General features: G+C 30.8%; 3 protein-coding genes across 4 annotated transcripts; 1 reads left to right on the plus strand and 2 right to left on the minus strand.

The window, feature by feature from the left end:
- Nucleotides 1-7,341: 7,341 nt before the first annotated feature.
- On the plus strand, nucleotides 7,342-9,958 carry LOC112744468 (WRKY transcription factor 72A). Its single transcript, XM_025794111.3, has 4 exons — nucleotides 7,342-7,562; nucleotides 7,837-8,307; nucleotides 8,387-8,500; nucleotides 8,907-9,958. The coding sequence occupies exons 1-4, from the start codon at nucleotides 7,512-7,514 to the stop codon at nucleotides 9,627-9,629; spliced, it is 1,359 nt and encodes a 452-aa protein (XP_025649896.1). The 5' UTR covers nucleotides 7,342-7,511; the 3' UTR covers nucleotides 9,630-9,958.
- A 52-nt stretch (nucleotides 9,959-10,010) lies between these two features.
- Nucleotides 10,011-15,051, minus strand: LOC112744466 (translation factor GUF1 homolog, mitochondrial). Of its 2 annotated transcripts, none has more exons than XM_025794109.3 (12): nucleotides 14,633-15,051; nucleotides 13,441-14,191; nucleotides 12,861-13,017; nucleotides 12,689-12,743; nucleotides 12,408-12,475; nucleotides 12,231-12,335; nucleotides 12,077-12,148; nucleotides 11,395-11,508; nucleotides 11,076-11,216; nucleotides 10,934-10,993; nucleotides 10,534-10,735; nucleotides 10,011-10,325 (listed from the first exon to the last, which is right to left on the minus strand). In XM_025794109.3, exons 1-11 carry the CDS (start codon nucleotides 14,960-14,962, stop codon nucleotides 10,570-10,572), a joined length of 2,019 nt encoding a protein of 672 aa, XP_025649894.1. In that variant the 5' UTR covers nucleotides 14,963-15,051; the 3' UTR covers nucleotides 10,011-10,325; nucleotides 10,534-10,569. The 2 variants fall into 2 exon arrangements, with proteins under 2 accessions (XP_025649894.1, XP_025649893.1); XM_025794108.3 differs by having other exon boundaries at nucleotides 10,011-10,329.
- A 2,317-nt stretch (nucleotides 15,052-17,368) lies between these two features.
- Nucleotides 17,369-18,656, minus strand: LOC112744467 (uncharacterized). The gene is made up of 2 exons (XM_025794110.2): nucleotides 18,543-18,656; nucleotides 17,369-17,926 (listed from the first exon to the last, which is right to left on the minus strand). The coding sequence occupies exons 1-2, from the start codon at nucleotides 18,654-18,656 to the stop codon at nucleotides 17,459-17,461; spliced, it is 582 nt and encodes a 193-aa protein (XP_025649895.2). The 3' UTR covers nucleotides 17,369-17,458.
- Between the last annotated feature and the right edge of the window lie 456 nt (nucleotides 18,657-19,112).

Raw genomic sequence — 19,112 nt, forward strand, 5'->3', positions numbered from 1 at the left:
TTAGACTTCTCTCCTTTGCTGATGCTGATTGGGGAGCAGATTGTGAAGATCGAAAATCAATCACTGGCTATTGTGTTTATTTAGACAATAATTTGATAGCATAAAAAAGCAACAAACAACACGTAGTCAGTCGATCTAGCATAGAGACAGAATTTTGAGCATTAGTTGTAGCACAATATGAACTTGCTTGGCTTCAAAACCTGTTAAAAGAGTTATTCATAGCAATAGCAATTTCTCCTACCATTTATTGTAATAATCAAAGTGCTTGTATGCTTGCAACCAATCCTATCTTGCGTAGCAAATTCAAACACGCATTTTGAGCTAGACCTTTATTTTGTAAGAGACTAAGTGACTGTTGGAAAGCTAGTTATCTCCAATCTTCCAGTAGACCAAGTAGTTAATATCTTCACTAAAGCTCTCTCAATCATTTTGTTTTCCAAGTTTTGTGACAAATCGAGCGTGGCTTTTGTTAGAATATAATTAGGATCAATTAGGATCAATTAGTATTATTTAGCATATCTAAATATTTATTATAGGAGATTACGTCTTTATTATTACGATTTTCTTAGTATCTATAAATATCCTTTTATATTGTATCATTCCAGACAACTTGAGTAGACAACTTGAATATACTCAATAATACACAAATCCTTCTTTCAATTTAGTCTCTTGTTTCTAACATGGTATCAGAGCCATGACATCCTCCTTGAAGAGAATAGATTATTTTCCTTGCGGTGAAATCACCGTAGCTTTTGCATTTTTTTTCTATGTCATTCTTCTTTCCCTTTTGTCACTCCTTTAATGTTTTTTTCACTTCACCGATTAGTCTATTTTCTCTGTCTTGTGTTTTTTTTCGAGTTGAATGATCAAATACCATTGTCATCCGCTGCTTACCTATTCTCATGAAGAAATCATATAGTTTTCGCTCTCTTTCGGCAGTTCCGTCTGCATTCTCTCGTGGCAATTCCATCTGCGTTCTCTCATAGCAGTTCCGTTTGTGTTCTCTCGTGGCAGTTCCGTCTGCATTTTCTCGTGGCAGTTCTGTCTGCGTTTTGTCTGTGTTTCTTTGTGGCAGTTCCGTCTGCGTTTCTTTCCGGCAGTTCCGTCTGCGCTTCCTTCAGACAAGCGGTAGTTTCGTCTGCACTTCCTTCAGACAAGCGGCAGTTCCGTCTGCGCTTCCTTCTGGCAGTTCCGTCTGCACCAGTTTTAGAGAGTTTATGCATTTTTTTCTCTTTAATTCGTTGTTTTAAATAATTTCAAACTCAAGTTGTCACTTGAGTTTGAGGGGGGATGTTAGAATATAATTAGGATCAATTAGGATCAATTAGTATTATTTAGCATATCTAAATATTTATTATAGGAGATTACGTCTTTATTATTACGATTCTCTTAGTATCTATAAATACCCTTTTATATTGTATTATTCTAGACAACTCGAGTAGACAACTTGAATATACTCAATAATACACAAATCCTTCTTTCAATTTAGTTTCTTGTTTCTAACATTCTAAATATTTATTAATTGATCCTAATTATATTCTAATAACTTTAAAGCCCTCTCTCAATTTGAGGAAAAATGTAAAAAATAATAACAGCTCAACATCCAAAAAATAAAAATTGGCTCATTCAAATTAAACTATTATTTAATAATTTTTTTTATTTTAGTTTTTTGTCACCAAATTTTAACTATAAAATAGTAGTACATTATTCTCAATCAATATCACTCTCTTTTTCTCTCTGTTTCTGATTTTCTATTTCTCTCGAAAACTTTCGTTGCTTGATTTTTCATCGTATTCATTCTTCTTAGCTTGAATATTTTTTATATGTTGATTTAGATAAAGCTATTTGTTATATGGACAAGTGTGATAGATAAATTTTGGTTTTTTAGTGTAATAATTTCCTCCCTAATAGATTATTCAACAATAATTTTGTAAAATAGTGCACCGAGAAAATTTATATTTTAAAAGCCACGCCAAGGGAGAATAAGGAAACTGAATATAGTTATACTAAATAATGTTTAATTTATCTTCTGGTTAAAGAAAAATAAAATTCAATAAAAAACATAAAAACCTTTTCAATACATTAAAAATAGTTCAACTAAAAACTAAAAAATTTTCAGATAAAATCAGCTATTTTTTATTTTATTTTTTAAATCCTAAATTTAAACTATAAATCTTAAATTCTATATCTTCATTAAATTCCAACTCTAATTAACCCTAAATTCTCCAAAAATAATGAAGGTTAAAAAAAGTAATTTTATAATTAAAAAAATTGATTGACTACTTAAGAGTTGACCCGTATATTTTTTAAGAAATCATGAAATTTTATAAAGAAAATAAGATTTCCTTAACATTCATCTCTAGCAGAACCCCATATATATATATATCGAAAACGGAAATATTTGGTAACAAAAAAAAATCAGCCAAAAACAGTCATAACTTACTTTATTTAGCATTCATTAATTGTTGCGATAATTAATTAATACTAAATAAGGCAAGTTCTGACTGTTTTTTTTTTCTACCTAGCATTACCCTATCGAAAATGTTTGATAACCAAAGAAAATCAAACAAAAACAATCATAACTTGCCTTATTTAATATTAATTAATTATCGCCTAATTGTTTATCTACCTAGCATTAACCCTATATATATGTATTCATGACTATTTATTTCACCAAAGTTCAAACTTTGTATTATGAAAACATAAATGAGGACACGGTTACACCTCAAATCACATGTCCATTCGATTATTCAAAATGAAATTAAATTATAAGCTAGGAATATCTAAACGTTGACCTAATTCCCTAAAATAAGCTCAACTTGCATGTAAAAGTCGCTTGGCCAGCCAATTATCTATGACTCTAAGGTGACGCAATTTAACAACCATTCAAATTATATGTATATTATTATATATATTCATAGATCCCTTCAAGGTCTCTTCAGATATACTATAAATTATTAGCTTAATTAATAAAGAGTATTCTTGTGTAGTTATAAGTTGAATCTTTATTGATTTTGTAATGAACTTAATTATTGCAGTACCATCGAGATTACTAAAGTCTATCTTTAATCATAGGGATTAGCTAAACATAAAATATACGCTAACCTTTTATTATAACTATGCATGTTTCTGTTGTGTTTGAATATATAACTCTCAGACTTTGTAATTTAATTACTAAAGTTTTCCTATTTTGCAAGCATGATATTCAAGTTTTTTTTGTTTGATGATGATAAGAGATATATAACTATTATATATTTTTTATTAATTTAAATTAAAAAAATTATAATATTATATTAAAATTTTTATGATTAAAAATCTAAAGTTCGGTCTATATTAATTTTAAAAAATCTTTTTTAATATAAAACAAATAAAAATAAAAATAAAAAGTTTATGTAAAAAATTTTACGAATTTAAAAGAAGTTCTTGTAAAAAAAATCGTATTAGAGGTATTAGAGATATCAATTATGTACCTCTTTTTATTAATTTAAATTTTTAGAAATAATTTTATTAGTTAATAATCGCAAAATGAAAAAGTTTGTCGATTCATCAAAAAATAAAGTTATTAACATATTAGAGTAATACAAAAATCTAAAAGGCTCCAAGAAGAGGCACCTATATATATAGTTATTTAGGGGCTAATGTGATTCTCAATCATAGCTTTTTATGTGACCGCGAGCTTCCAATAATTATGGTAGTGAAATAGAGGAGTGGAATCTTAATTTATTTTATTCTAAGTTGTAACCAAACCTTACTAACTCGAATTACCGAATGACTAAATAAATGACACGAATAAATATATCTTATTACATTATCATGCCTGGTCCATGGATATATAAATTTTTATTAACATATTGACTTCATCATATCATATCATCATATGCTATATTAATTAATCCAGCAACAATCATTTGGAAGATGATATTGATAATAAATTCAATACATTATATGTTAAAAAACATTATTACTAATTTTCAAGTTGTGAAAAGTTGATTTATCATTTAGACTCTCAATTTGTCATTCAGACTCTCATATGGACATTTTTATTTGCGCTTTTAACTAACTATATATGGATAGTATAACCATATCTTGGAGTTGTGGTTTATTTTATTAATAACATTATAATATTAAAGTATCAGACTGCACGCATGTATATGTTACATGCAACAACACAACATAACATAATAACTAATACCAATTTTATAATAAACTTGTACATGTAAATGCAAACACTTATGGCATATTTTAATAATAAGAAACATTAAGTGACTGATTATTTTTTTCTTATTTTTATTTTAAATTTAAACTTATATTAATCTTTTTTCATTTTCTTATTTTAGTTGTCTACTAGATGTTGCATTATTCACATGGAAAGCGGGTCAATGGCAGTGGACAGCACAGCACACAACGAAAGTTTAAGGTCACATTAGAAGTGTATATTTTTATTCCCGAATAATGTGGTTATTTTTAAAATGATATTCATGTTGATTTATTTATTTATAAATAAGATGCTGATCCCATTGAGAGTCATTCTAGCTTATTTAATAATAAGTGATGCTGCGTGGTGAAGATATTTTAGTAACTAAATTTAACTAAATTAATTGAACGGTTTATTGGCACAAAAAAATTAGTTGAAGAAAAAAAATGCATAAAAAGTAGAAAAAAATATAGTTGAATTTAATAATAATAATAATAATAATAATAATAATAATAATAATAATAATAATAGATATATGTAATGGATAAAATTGAGATAGAACATATTAGACTACAGAGTACTCCTATATGATAAACTTGTCTATGTAAAAAAAAAAAAAATTATCTAAGTGTAAAAGACATTCACCATAGTTGATATATCATGGTAATGTTAGAATTTAGGTGAATTCTACCTTACCCCCTCTAAAATAACATGTAAGTTACCGTTTATGATGTGTCACATTTTAATTGTTTATTACTTAACTATAGTTGGGTTATTTTGTAATTTATTATTTGAGATGGGTAATTGTATAATTTCTTAAAATATTAAAATTCTACCCGCCTTTCACGCAATCTCTTTCTACAGTGCATCATTCCTTAACGAGTCGTTGAATTCTCATGGCTTGTAACTTCTTCGTTCTTCCCCAATACCGACTTCATTGCTATCTCATGTCCTCTCACTCAATCTCTCTTTTTTTTTTTTTTTTTTTTGCCATGGATCACTCCTTACCAATATAATTAATGATTAGTTTGGTTATTAAATTTTTTTCATTAAAATTAATATATGGAATATATATTCATATGTAAAATATAATATAATATAATATAATATAATATAATAAATTTATTCAGAGTACTTAAAAGTATAATTAAAATCAGAAATATACAAATATAATAATAAAATTTGTACTCTAAACAAGTAAACATATCTTTTATCATACATAAATTATTTAAAAAAATATAAATTGTTAAAATTAATAACACAAATTTAAAATGATAAAATTCAACTTTCTTACAAGTAATTTTTATAGTATTTTTATTCTTTTAATTTTTAATTTATTAATATTTTATTATTTAATTAATGATTAAACAAATTATTTTCATGAAAAATATTTTTTGTATAATCTTAAAGAAGAGACTAATATACCAATTTAAAAATTAATGTAAAAATGATATTTTAAATAAAAAATAGTTAATATTAAAATTTTTAAATACAAAAACAAATTATATAGATATTCAGGATATAAATATGAAATACATGTTTAAAATAAATAAAGGAGACAAAAATAATTATTTATTTTTCATGAGTACTCCCATTTTATCTGTTTTATTTATTTTAAGCATATATTTTATATTTATCTTTTAAATATTTATACATATTATTTTTGTATTTAAAAATTTTAATATTAAATATTTTTTATTTAAAATTTTATTTTTACTTTATTTTTTAAACTACTATATTGGTCTCTTCTATAAGATAATACAAAAAATAATTTTTTATAAAAATAATTTATTTAATCATTAATTAAATAATAAAGTACTAATAAATTGTAAATTAAAAGAATAAAAATATTATAAAAAATACGGTAAAAAAGTTAGATTTTATTATTTTAAATTTGTATTATTAATTTTAATAATATATTTATTTTTTAAATAATTTATGTATGATAAAAAATATGTTTACTTGTTTAGAGTACAAATTTTATTATTATATTTATACATTCATGATTTTAATTATACTTTTAAGTATTTTAAATAGATTTATTTTATTATATTATATTTTAAATATGAATATATATTCTATCTTGTAATTAAATAAAGATATATTTTTTTAATGAAAAAATTTAATAACTGAACTAACCATTAATAATGTTGATGTTGGTAAGGAGTGATTCATGGCAAAAAAAAAAAAAAAAAAAAAAGGAAGAACAGGGAAGTTACGAGCCATGGGAATTCAACGACCCGTTAAGAAATGATGCAATGTAGAAAGAGATTGCGTGAGAACGTGCTTCAATTAACGGGGAAGAATTTTAATATTTTAAGAAATTATACAATTACCCATCTCAAATAATAAATTACAAAATAACCCAACTATAGTTAAGTAATGACCAATTAAAATGTGACACATCATAAAGGGTAACTTACATGTTATTTTAGAGGGAGTTGGGTAGAATTCACCTAGAATTTGTGATAATAATTCAAAAGTAAATTTGATAAATATTCAAATATTATGCGAGATTGAACAATTAGTATCTACGTATAAGTCAATGATATAATCTAATTATAATAAAATTAATCTAATATTAAACTAAATAAATATAAAATCAATACGTGATATATCTAGATATTATATTAATATATTGAATCTGAATATATTCACAGAAAATATACTTCTTCTTTTTTTCTTTTTCTACTTTGGAGATAAGTTTTCATAAAAAAAAAAATCTGTGAGACTGATTAATTTGTAAAAATATTTTTTATATTTATTTTTTTTAAAAAAAATTATTTTTATTTTCAATTTTTTCACATACATGTATTATGCAACTTCTTCCTTTTACTTTCTTAAAAAATAATTAATAGGCAAAACAATATATATATATATATATATATCTCAATGGATTAAGATTGTTGACTACGTACATATAGCCATGTGATGTATGTTACAAAGAATCAAATAACAACACTACAGTCTATATAGACTATAGTACTAAGGAATGTACAACTTGTTTGCCAAAATTCATGAATTTTCTTCTCCCTGTCAACCTCATTAATGACTTTAGATTCCTGACATTATATCATTAATTAAACTATATAATAATAACATTAAAAAATATCCCAAAAATTAATTTAGCAATAGGTGTTGACAATAACGGTATGGCTGAGTAATGGGAGGTAGATAGATGAGCTAGAAAATTATTTGTTTATGCCATAAAAGAGGGTAGTGTATGTATGTTGTATCAATGGCATTATAATTATATATATAATAAGGTTATTATGTGAAATTGGAAGAGAGGTCTACTACTAGAGACATAACAATAATGGAAGAGAAGAGAGTAAGTTCCATTAGTTTTGAAGATTCTGTTACAAAGGTATGTTGATTCCAACACTAGCTTCTTTCAAATAATTTGTATTTATGATCAAGATTCATTAAATTGAGTGCAAGAGATTATATTGAATCATCTTAGCTTTAAATGAAATATTAGCAAGAACAAACTTTCCTTAAATTTTGTGCTAATTAAACTACTATATATACCTTGAGAAAAATGGCTTTTCAACTTAATTGACAATGAAAATTAGAAATTGAGTTTCTTTGTATATTGAATTCATTTTTTAAGAAAAATTATATGATCTTATGAAATCTAGGGTGAGGTGAAAGAAGAAAATGGTAGGTTGAAGATGATCACAGAAAGAGTAGAAGAGAATTATCACTCTCTTCAACTCCAATTCTTTGATATCCTTACAAAAAAAGCATTCAAAGAAGTTGTGAGTGATTCAGCTACTAACACAATTGGTGATGAAACTGAAGAGGAGCATGAACTTGTTTCACTTTGCCTTGGAAGGAATCCAAGTAAGCATAACAAAGATGTTGCAAGAATTGGAAACAACTCCAAAAACAAGGTTAATAAAGAAAATGAAGAGTTTGAAAAACCATGTTTAACTCTTGGATTAGACTCTAAATGTGTGCTGCCAAAGGAATCGGCAGAGGAAACTTTGTCATCAATAACACAGAAACATCAAGTGAAAGTGAAAAATAGTTCAAATGATGGAAGTTCAGATCAAATGCCTGCTAAGAGAGCCAGAGTTTCTGTTAGAGCTAGATGTGATTCTCCTACGGTTAGTATCAATTGATATATATTCTTTTTCCATTCTTTTTTCTTGTTCTAATTTAGAAAGTGGTATGCTTTTCAAGCAGATGAATGATGGATGCCAATGGAGAAAATATGGACAGAAAATAGCAAAAGGAAATCCATGTCCACGAGCATACTATCGTTGCACGGTCGCACCGGCATGTCCGGTTAGGAAACAGGTACGTCCGCCGCAAAAACTAATTTTGATATCGAAATAATTTTACCTTGTTGATATATACTTTATCACTCCAAGGATGCGTTTAGTTATGCGTTTTCATTTTCAGTATTTTCTGTTTTTAGAATTTTATGAAAAAAAAAAAAAAACTGAAGAAGAAAACAGAAAACAAGATTTTATTATTTTTACTGTTTTTTTTCTTTCATAAAATCCTAAAATCAGAAAACACCAGAAATAAAATTTCTGAAAATGAAAATGCAAACTAGGCGCACCCTTGGATTTTGGTGTCGCTTCTACTTTAGTATTCAAACTCTTGAATTTCACCATTGAATTTGTGTCCAATTGAAGTTGTTCTGGAGGCACATATATGGACTAGGATTAACCAAATTTCATGGAAATGATTTTTTCAGGTGCAAAGATGTGCTGAAGACTTGTCCATCTTGATCACAACATACGAAGGAACACATAACCATCCACTTCCATTTTCAGCATCAGCCATAGCTTCCACAACTTCTGCTGCAGCTTCCATGCTTATTTCAGGTTCTTCAGAGAGTCACAATTCTTCATTTTTTAAAAATGTGTCAACACTACACACTGGTGTATGTCTCGGTCAGCAGTTTGATCAATCAAGAGCAACAAAAAATGTCTTCCTACCAAACAATAATGTAACTTTAGACCTCACTTCTTCTGCTTCAAACACTTTATTACCTTCAAACACTTCTTCTGCTAACCTTTTCACAATGCCTATTCCTTTTGTGGAGAAAACACACATAATAAGGCCAGTTATGTTGAGAAACTCTTCAAGTTGGGGTAAGCATTTTTATGAAGAGTGCATGAGGAACCGAACTCTTCATCCTCCAAAGGATGCTTTTTTAGCAGAAACAATAACAAAAGCAATGAAAACAGATCCAAGTCTTCATTCTGTGATAGCTGCTGCAGTTTCATCTATTGTGGGGCAACAAGGATATTCAGCAAGTTGCAACAATCAAGAAGGGTCAGAGATTCTTATACCTTCAACTCAATTGGGATCTTCCATTCCCTTCAATCAAAGTAACAAAGGATACATAGAAATAGAAGGGTACTTCAAAAGATTGTTGTCCTCAAGTTCTGGTGCTGGAGACATGCTTCCATAGTTGATCACATCAACAATTAAGTCCAACACAAATCATTAACTCTCTTGTCCTCTTAACCATGGTCTGACGACTAGACAAGGTTCAATATGACTAGAGTCGCGAACAATATAACTAAACTCCTAATAGTTAAAGTCGCAAACAATATGACTCACAAGAGTAGACTTAGAACAAAAAGAAGGAACCAAATATAATGTTGTAACCATCATGCACATGGTTATTCCATGCCCTTTTTGTAACTACTTTTACTTTATCACTGTATTCGCAGTAAACTGTAACTGTAAAGGTATAAGTCTTCCATATATGTTAAGTTACGAATATTCCTATTTTAACATGCATTATTGTAGTAATTAAGAATTAAGAGTTTAGGATTTAAGATTACAATGAAAAAATCAATGATAAGATTATCATTAAAATATACACGAAACTCATTATTTATTGTTAACTTGTAAATTTCTATCCTTTTATCCTTGGACTTGAGTAATGGACAATGTTAACAAGAAATTGATGCTTGTTGAGCACGTAACATGTATATCAACAACAAAATAATAGCTAAAAAGTGTTACAAAACCTTGAAGAAACCTCCAATTAGAAAAGCTAGAAGCTACAAAGGAGCCATTCCACGTAAATTGCCTTTATCATCTCTGTCCCTAGCACTATCCTTAGCATCGAATTTGTGAAGCCACCATGTTATAAATCCTACCTAACAAAAATTCGGTTAGTAAGATTACTATGGGAATGACCATCATGAAACTTAAATTAACTTCATCCATAATTAAGGTGTTTAATAACCAATTTTCTTATTTTGTTGACACAATGGTTATGATGTAGCCTCACGTTGCAAGGTTCATCCAGTCTTGAAAAGAAAAATAATCATAGAAAACATAGGTAAAGAAGAGGTCATTACCACTATTGAATAAGCAACCATCTTCCAACATGTCTACTATGAAACCTTCAATAGTTCATGGAACGCTTCCTGCGGTATATCAACGGAGCCAATGCGTTTCATTCGCTTCTTTCCTTCCTTTTGCTTTTCCAACAGCTTTCGCTTTCGAGTAACATCGCCACCGTAACACTTTGCAAGAACATTCTTCCTCATCGCAGAAATCCTACAACAAAGGTATAGTATTTTAGCAACACAGAACAAATGACTTGAGCCATCAACATAAATGCTATAGGAAATAAAATGGCGAAGATAATTAAATTAAGACTTTGATCAAGATTAACAATTTCATATCAAAAGCTACATGGTTTATGGCAATCCAAAAGTACACATTATCATAATAATACTTCAAACAGAATCTTACGTTTCTCTTGCTACAATCTTTGAACCAATGGCAGCTTGTATCGTTATCTCAAACATTTGCCTGCTCAAAATTTAGAGAAATTTGTGATTAAGTTGAACTAACAAAGTGTGATACAAATAAACTTATTTTTATATTAAAAGACCTGTCTATGACTTTCTTCAATTTCTCTACTAGTTCACGCCCAACGCGATATGCTTTCATGTTATGAACAATAGTTGACATCGCATCTACAGGTTGTCCATTTAAGAGGATATCGAGTTTCACCAGATCAGATTGCTGATAACTGTAATTGTGCAAGTTAAACGTATTATAAAATATGCACTTGAAATATACAAATTTATTTTCTTATACAATTTGACCCGTGTACAGGGATGCCTTAATGTCTCAAGCAAGTAGGAGTAGGCATATCACATCGATCATGAACACGGTTATAGGGAACGAATAGGGTTAAGGGTACTTACTCTGCATCCTCATAATCGAATGATGCATAGCCTGATGTTATGCTCTTCAATTCATTATAGAAGTCAACAACAATTTCTCTCAAAGGCATGCGATACTTCATGAATGCCCGTTGACTGTGGAAGTGAAACTCAAGCGATCATTATCAATTATAAGTTCATAACTCATAAGTGTGTTTCATTGAAAGAAATACACACCAAAACGTTGAAATTAGTACGGGACTAGGAGTGTCCAACGGTTTGGGCTAATTTACAAACCCATGGGGTTTTGGCTCAATAATCCAACCAGCAAATCATGGGTTGGTTTGGGTTCGTAAAATAATGTTGATTGGTTGGTGGGTTTAACATTTTTATGAAATTATGAAAGGTTTTTGTGTGTATATATATATTAAAGATATCAAAGCCATAGATTCCACCCAAATCAACTCCCTAATAAAGGGGTTCGGTTGGTTAGGATGAAAGAAAAGAAATTGCAACACCCATCACAACCTACTAACTAAATAAACTTAGAAAAATCTTCTTTAACCCACCCCAACCCAGCTCTCGGACACCCCCTAGAAACTAGTACCAACTTTTGTCGCAGGAAAAGCTTGTGACTTGAGCTAATATCCTTGGCAAATCACTTCACATTATGTATTCATGGATTGATATAACAATGAAACGCAACCATGGCAAAAAACTGTACCTGTCAATGAATGAGTACTCCAACTGCTGACCCCTACGCTCAGAGCAAAGGGTGATAACTGGTCCCACATACCTTAAATCACCAACGAATTAAAATAAATAATATTATCTCCAAAAGCACCAAAAATTATACTTAGGGTTGTAAAAGAGCTTACTCACTAGGAATGATTATAGTAGCTAATACTGTAGGTTCCCAACATGCTGTCACTCGTTGCTTGGGATTAGAGGGTAACGTAGCAGGATTCTGAACTTCTAATTTGCTGGAAAGCACATCTTAAATATTAGTATATCATAGTGAAACATAATCAGAGACACACAACCTTGTTATCTACCTTCCATCAGAATATTCAAATATATAAGGCACAGTAGGAACAGTTGAGATAACATGAGCTCCATACTCCTGCTTACACAAATATAACATTTAGATTAATTTATCAAGTTTATAAAATTTATGCACACAAAACTCTTGATGATTCCAACTTCTAACACAAATAATATTAAAAAAGTATATGAATCATAAATAGATTTTAAAAACTTCGAAGGAATGAAATTTTGCAAAACATAAGCATTCAGCTTAAACTTATCATTTGCTTTCCACATAGGAGCATGTCACCTGTTCAAGCCGTTGATGAAAAACATCCATGTGAAGTAAGCCCAGAAATCCACACCTAATGAAATACAAAAAGATACATTAGAAAGTATTCTTCATGTTGCTAGCTAGCTATGTTTCAAAATTCAACTTAATTGAACTCCCACCCCCACTCTTTTAGTAGTAGATGTCAGACCTGAAACCCAAACCTAGAGCTGTGCTAGTTTCTTTAGTAATAGAGACACTGGCATCATTACATGTCAGCCTCTCTATTGCATGGTTGAGTGCTTCAAAATCAGATCCATCTGCTGGATAAAGACCAGAGAAAACCATATGCTTTGCTGGTTTAAATCCTACAGTTTAAAATGATCAAATGTCAATTCAAACAAGACATTTAAGACAAAGATATGATCCCATGGATATATTATTTAATAATATTATTATACTGAGAACTACGAAGAAACTACAATAAATAGAATATCACATCAGCTTGATTATTTGGCTACATAGAAAATTAATAATGGTCAAGCAAAGAAGTGAAATCAGGCTACTCTCCGTAAGTTCATTAACTATGAAAGTAACAAATGAGAATGAAGTCTACAAGGCTCAGGATAATCGAAATGCGATGCAGTAAAGGACTATAAGAATATCATACATGCATGGCTCTCACAACGAAATATCTTGAATGAACAATAGAGAACAAGTAATTTTCTGGTTTCCACCCTGCAAAGAGATAACAAATTAATGGGTGGAGAGACAAAGGATAGCAATCATACCTGGGAGAGGCTCTACAGTGTTTCGAGTATGGTAAATTGTATCTCCAACACGGGCTTCTTTTGTTGAACGCATGCCACTTACAACATAACCAACTTGACCAGTAAGCAAGATTCCAGTAGGTGTAAGCTCAGGATGCATGATACCAATATCCAAAGCTTCATATGACTGACCAGTAGCAGCAGATGAAATCTTATCCCCCTTGCGCAGGATACCATCAACAACAGCAACATGGCATATTACCCCCTTGTATTCATCATAGTATGAATCAAGTAAAAGCATACGCAGAGAACTATCACTCTTTCCAGGAGGAGGAGGGATGCGCTCTATAACAGCTGGAAGGACTTGCTCAAGACCCTTTCCAGTTTTAGCAGATGTTAGCAATGCATCACTAGGGTCAAGATCAAACATTGATTTCAATTGGGCTTTAACGCGATCAGGATCAGCAGTTGGCTGGTCAATCTTGTTTATTACAGGTACAATTGTCAGGTTGGCCTCAAAAGCAAGGTAGAAATTAGCAACAGTTTGCGCTTGGACTCCTTGCGCGGCATCAACAACCAAAAGTACGCCTTGACAAGCTGCTAGTGACCTTGACACCTCATAGCTAAAATCCACATGACCGGGAGTGTCAATAAGATTCAGCAAAAAACTAGGTGAATCCTTTCCCTCACTATGATCATCACCATTTGTCCTGTGCTTATAGAACATTGTTGCTGTCTGTGCTTTAACTGTGATTCCCCTTTCTCTCTCCACCTAAGACATTTCAAACTCCAATGAATGATTATACCGAAAAAATAATCAAGACCTACAACATCTTCCACCAAAATTACAAAACTTCCATTTTTTTTTTCAATAAACTCATTCCACTTCCTAGTTCAGCCCTACACATTCTTCAAATAATAGCACTTTTAATCAATGACTACTTAGCTTACATTGATACTCCACTAAAAAATAAATTTAAAAAAAAAATCACAACTTTGAATAACACCCATTTCACGTAACACTGCAAAAAACCAAATACACATTATTTAAAAAAATCACAAATTTAAACAACAGAAAATCCCCCATTACACTTATCAAATTGAAAATAGTCACACTACTGGGCAACACTGGCTTCATATAACATACTAACAGCATAAAAAGCAAAGCTAAATCTAAAAAAGTTTTTTTTTTTTTTTTTCTTTTTTCTAGTACCTGCAACTTATCAAGATATTGGGGCTGGCCATGACCCTTTTTAATGGTAGCAGTGAGTTCAAGGAGTCGATCAGCGAGGGTAGACTTGCCATGATCAACATGCGCAATGATTGAAAAATTTCGAATGAGTTCAGGAGGGTACTGGCTCAAATCTATGGCGCTCTTATCCTTAATGTTTTGTTGCCGCGACTGAGAACACAAGAGTGCACGCTGTTGGTGATGAAAGGTGGTGCTGCTTAATGGGTTGAATGGGAAAAAGGTTGAATTTCGTAATAGAGAGAGGTAATTTGATTGCCTTAGAGTCCTTGAAGTTTTGCTCAGGTAACCCATTTCGGGGTTTCAGTCACTGAATCAGAAGCAAGAGAGGTGAAAGAGAAAAACCATAGCAGCAGAACGCAGCTGAATTCTGGTGTGTTTGTGGTTTACTTCATTACGACGCCGTTTTGCTATATGGGCTCATTGGGCTGGGCTCTTTTAACAAATATACTCTTGGGTGTGTGCATTTGATGCCCAAAAACAAAATCCTTTTAATATAAAAACGGTTTTTCATCACGTTTTTTTCTGGAGAAGGGGGGGGGGGGGGGGGGGGGGGAGGAGACTGACGGGTTGAAACTTGAAAGTGTTGTGTAGGCCGACATTTTTTTCTTGTTAAAGTAAATTTCTTTTGACCAAAAAAAAAAAGTAAATTTCTTTGTTTCTAAATTTGTCTAAAATTTTAAAAATATTTTTAAATTTTATTTTATTTTAATTTTGTTTTAAAATTTTTTTATTTGTATTAAATATATCTTTAATAGTTAAATTTTCAAAAATTTTAAGACAATCTAACAATAATGTATGAAAATTATGCTTAATTTGTTTGTATGAGGATTGTTCTTATGAAATTATTATTGAACTGGTCTTAAATTTTTTGAAAAATTATCCGCCAAAATATATTTGATACAAATCAAAAATTTTTGGGACAACATTAAAATAAAATAAAACTTATGAATATTTTTAAAATTTTTATCAAACTTTAAAGACAAAAAATATGCTTTATTCTCTCTTTTTTTAATTGAAGCAAATATAAAACCCATTTTGAAAATTGAACATAAAAAATGTCATGTTCATATGACTTCACCTACATAAAATTAAAATTGAAACCAATTTGGTCGAGTGGTCAGCTCATTTATCCGTTTAAATAAGTGTGGAGTTCGAATCTCGACTTATATATAGGGTGTTCAAATCCAAACCGATCTAAATTAAACCGTTCATCCAATTCAATCCAAACCGAAAACCGATTAAAACCGCACTAATTCGGATTTGATTGGATTCCTTTTTTGCAATCTACTGGATTGGATCGGATTTCGGATCTACTTTTCATAACCGATCCAATCCAATCCAAACCGCACAATGTACTATAATATTATTATTTTATTATTATATTTACGATTATATACTTATAACATGTTTAATTTGTTATACATTTTTCTATTATTCATATATTATTATTATTTAATAAATATTTTATGTTCAAAATATTATTTATTTATTTTAACTAACTTATAATTTTATTTCTATTGTTATGTTATCGTTGGCTTTTTAAGATATTGTTAAGACTTGTTATGTCATTGTTGATTATTTAAAATTTGATGTTAAGACTTGTTATATGTATTTAATTTTTTATTTAAAAATTGCACATCCAAACCGATCCAAACCGCTTGTAATCGGATCGGATCGGATTTCTAAAAAAAAGTTCATCCAATCCAAACCGCACCGCACATAAATTAAACGTTAAGATCGGATGACTTTTTTTTTTAAAACCGAATCAAACTGTACCACAAACACCTCTAATTATACATGCAATAATTAATTTATTGGCCAATAACATATTTTTAAATAAAATTTAGATTTACGTTAAATTAATCGTTGGCTCGTCGGGTTAGAGAATAACGTGGAGAACAAAAAAAGGATTAAAACCGAGACTAATCAAGAAATAATAAAGGTGTATCCGTGTATGTTACTTGAGAGGTTAATAATATTCTCAATGGATCACAATCTTATTCAAAATAATACAAATTCAGTACAAGCATCCACATTGCAATAGGTTTGGGTTTTTTCTCCGTTGAAGCTTCAGAGTATTATATTAATAGTTGTCAAAAGACGCCAATAGAAGTATGGTAAAAATAACTGAGTAATTGCCAGTTCTCTTCTTGATTCATTTTCAACCTTGTTTTCACCTTGCCTTATAGGTGTTTGTAGTATTTCCCCACTGATAGTTACATACTTACATTACAAAATGTTCGTCTGCATTAGCTTCTCATTCCTTATGTCTTCATCTATCAATTTGTCATAAGCTGTGCTGACAACATTAAAAGCATACTAGTATGAACAGCCATCAACATTCATTTTAGCGAAAACGGGACAGAGGTGCTTTCTGAGGTCCACAATCCTTCCCTGACCCTGTGTTTCATCCACACCTTCATGTCTTGCTGCAGTCAAAAGATTCAAAGTTCCCAAGTGTTCTTCCGTCGCCAGCGCCACAAGTAAAAGGTGTAAGTATGCCACAGTGGTGAGTTTCCTTCTCCATCTTTCGAGTACTGATTTGCTATTTGTGTACAAATTTAGTCAAAGCGATATACACTTTAAAATGAAGGGATTCACATACTTATTGAGTCTTATATTAGTAAACAATTCATATGCAAGACATAAAAAGAAATGCTACAAAATACAACTTGCCATTCTATCATATAACTTGCTTCTGTTGCTCATTTTATTAGTAACTTATTTAGTGTCCATTAGTCATAGTACAGTACATAATATAATTTTTATCTTCCTTTTAACTATTGATCATTTAGTATCATAATGCTTCATACAAAATGCAAACAGAAAGGTTCCGCCCGACAAGCGGCCAAACGCTAGATTAACATTAAAACCATGACCTACATATATGCAACCTTTGCTAATGGACATGCCTCCATAGACACTTGCTCCAGTTTTATAGGACCACAAAATCTTCCCATTATTTGCATTCATTGCATATATTGATCCCTGTTTGTCTACTGATCCAGCAAAGACCACACCATTTGCAACACTAACAGGTCCAATGGAAGAGCTGTTACTAGGATTAGCAGTAGACCACAGAATTTTCCCATTACTTGCATCCATTGCCACCCAACCACCACTAGTTGTAGTTATGTTTGATGGTGCAAGAGTGAAATTTTTGTCGTCAAAGTTCGCAATGTTGGTGTAAACTCTCTTTTCGTCAGTCGCCGCACCCCATATTCCACCTCCTATTGTTCCACCTGGGCCAGCTTCCTGCAAAAGGGGCAAAAGCATCAAGATGTTATATTTGTATTGATTAGTTAATACTCTACACTATATGTAAAAGTATTGAAAATATGCATAAATGTTCAGTAAGTTATTCAATATTCTGGTGTGGCTCATACAGTTTAACCAATCTTATATTCAAAACATCTTCAGTTATAAGACAATCTTAAACATAACATCTATATACATTTTCAGTTGATTCATATAGTTGTCCGGAATTGTCTGTAGAAATTATGTGCAAAAATCATTGATGACCACTCACATGAAAATGTCTTTATGTGAAGATGATAAATGAAAAATGTTAAATAATTTGACATGTCTGACTAAATTGTCATCTAACGATTCTTAACTATTATCTTCACATGAAAATAATTTCACATGAGTAATAACCAAAATCATTCATGTAACTAGCTCTATAGTAACATGATAATCTCAATCTCAATTTTCTTTTTTCCTATCTCCCATCCTGTCTTTCTTAGATACCCTTTTGGGAGATTTTAAGAGTTTCACTAGATGGTTAAACTCATCAATTCTAAGACTAGGTTTTACCACAAAATATTGACATGAATCCCTGTATGATAAAGATAAAACTATCATAAATTACCGTAAACCAAATGAGGTTGCCATTGTTGCGATCCAAAGCCCATGCAAAGCCACTTTTTTGAACAGCAACAACAAGATCTTTCTTTCTTCCATTGACATATGCAGTCAACATCATTGGTGCCTCACCAAAATCAGCATCAGGGTTAGGACCAGAAGGAGGGCAGCCAGGAGTTGCAGGATTACGGCATTCAAAAAACCATACATCATACCCTCCTAGCTGCCGGTACCATTTGATCTTCCCATTGTCCAAATCAAGGGCCAAGATTGAATTAGAGTGGTTCTCAGGTTCAGTGCACTCATCAGGATCAGTAGGCTCTGTTATGTTGCCCTGCCTTTCTTGGCACTCAAGTATTCGTGCCGGCGCAGAGTAGAGGTTCCCGGTGGCAATGTAGACATTGTTTCTTTGAGCATCAATGGAGGGGCTGCTCCCCCATATGGCTGCTCCAGCATACTCTCCTAACTCGCCATTGTTATCCGGCAACATGTAGGTTTGCCATATGATTTTACCGGAGAAGGCATTCAGTTTCACCATGCTTCCTCGAAATATGCAGCATTTCTGAATGGTTGTAAA

Source organism: Arachis hypogaea, chromosome 14, assembly GCF_003086295.3.
Source record: "Arachis hypogaea cultivar Tifrunner chromosome 14, arahy.Tifrunner.gnm2.J5K5, whole genome shotgun sequence".
Lineage (NCBI taxonomy): Eukaryota > Viridiplantae > Streptophyta > Magnoliopsida > Fabales > Fabaceae > Arachis > Arachis hypogaea.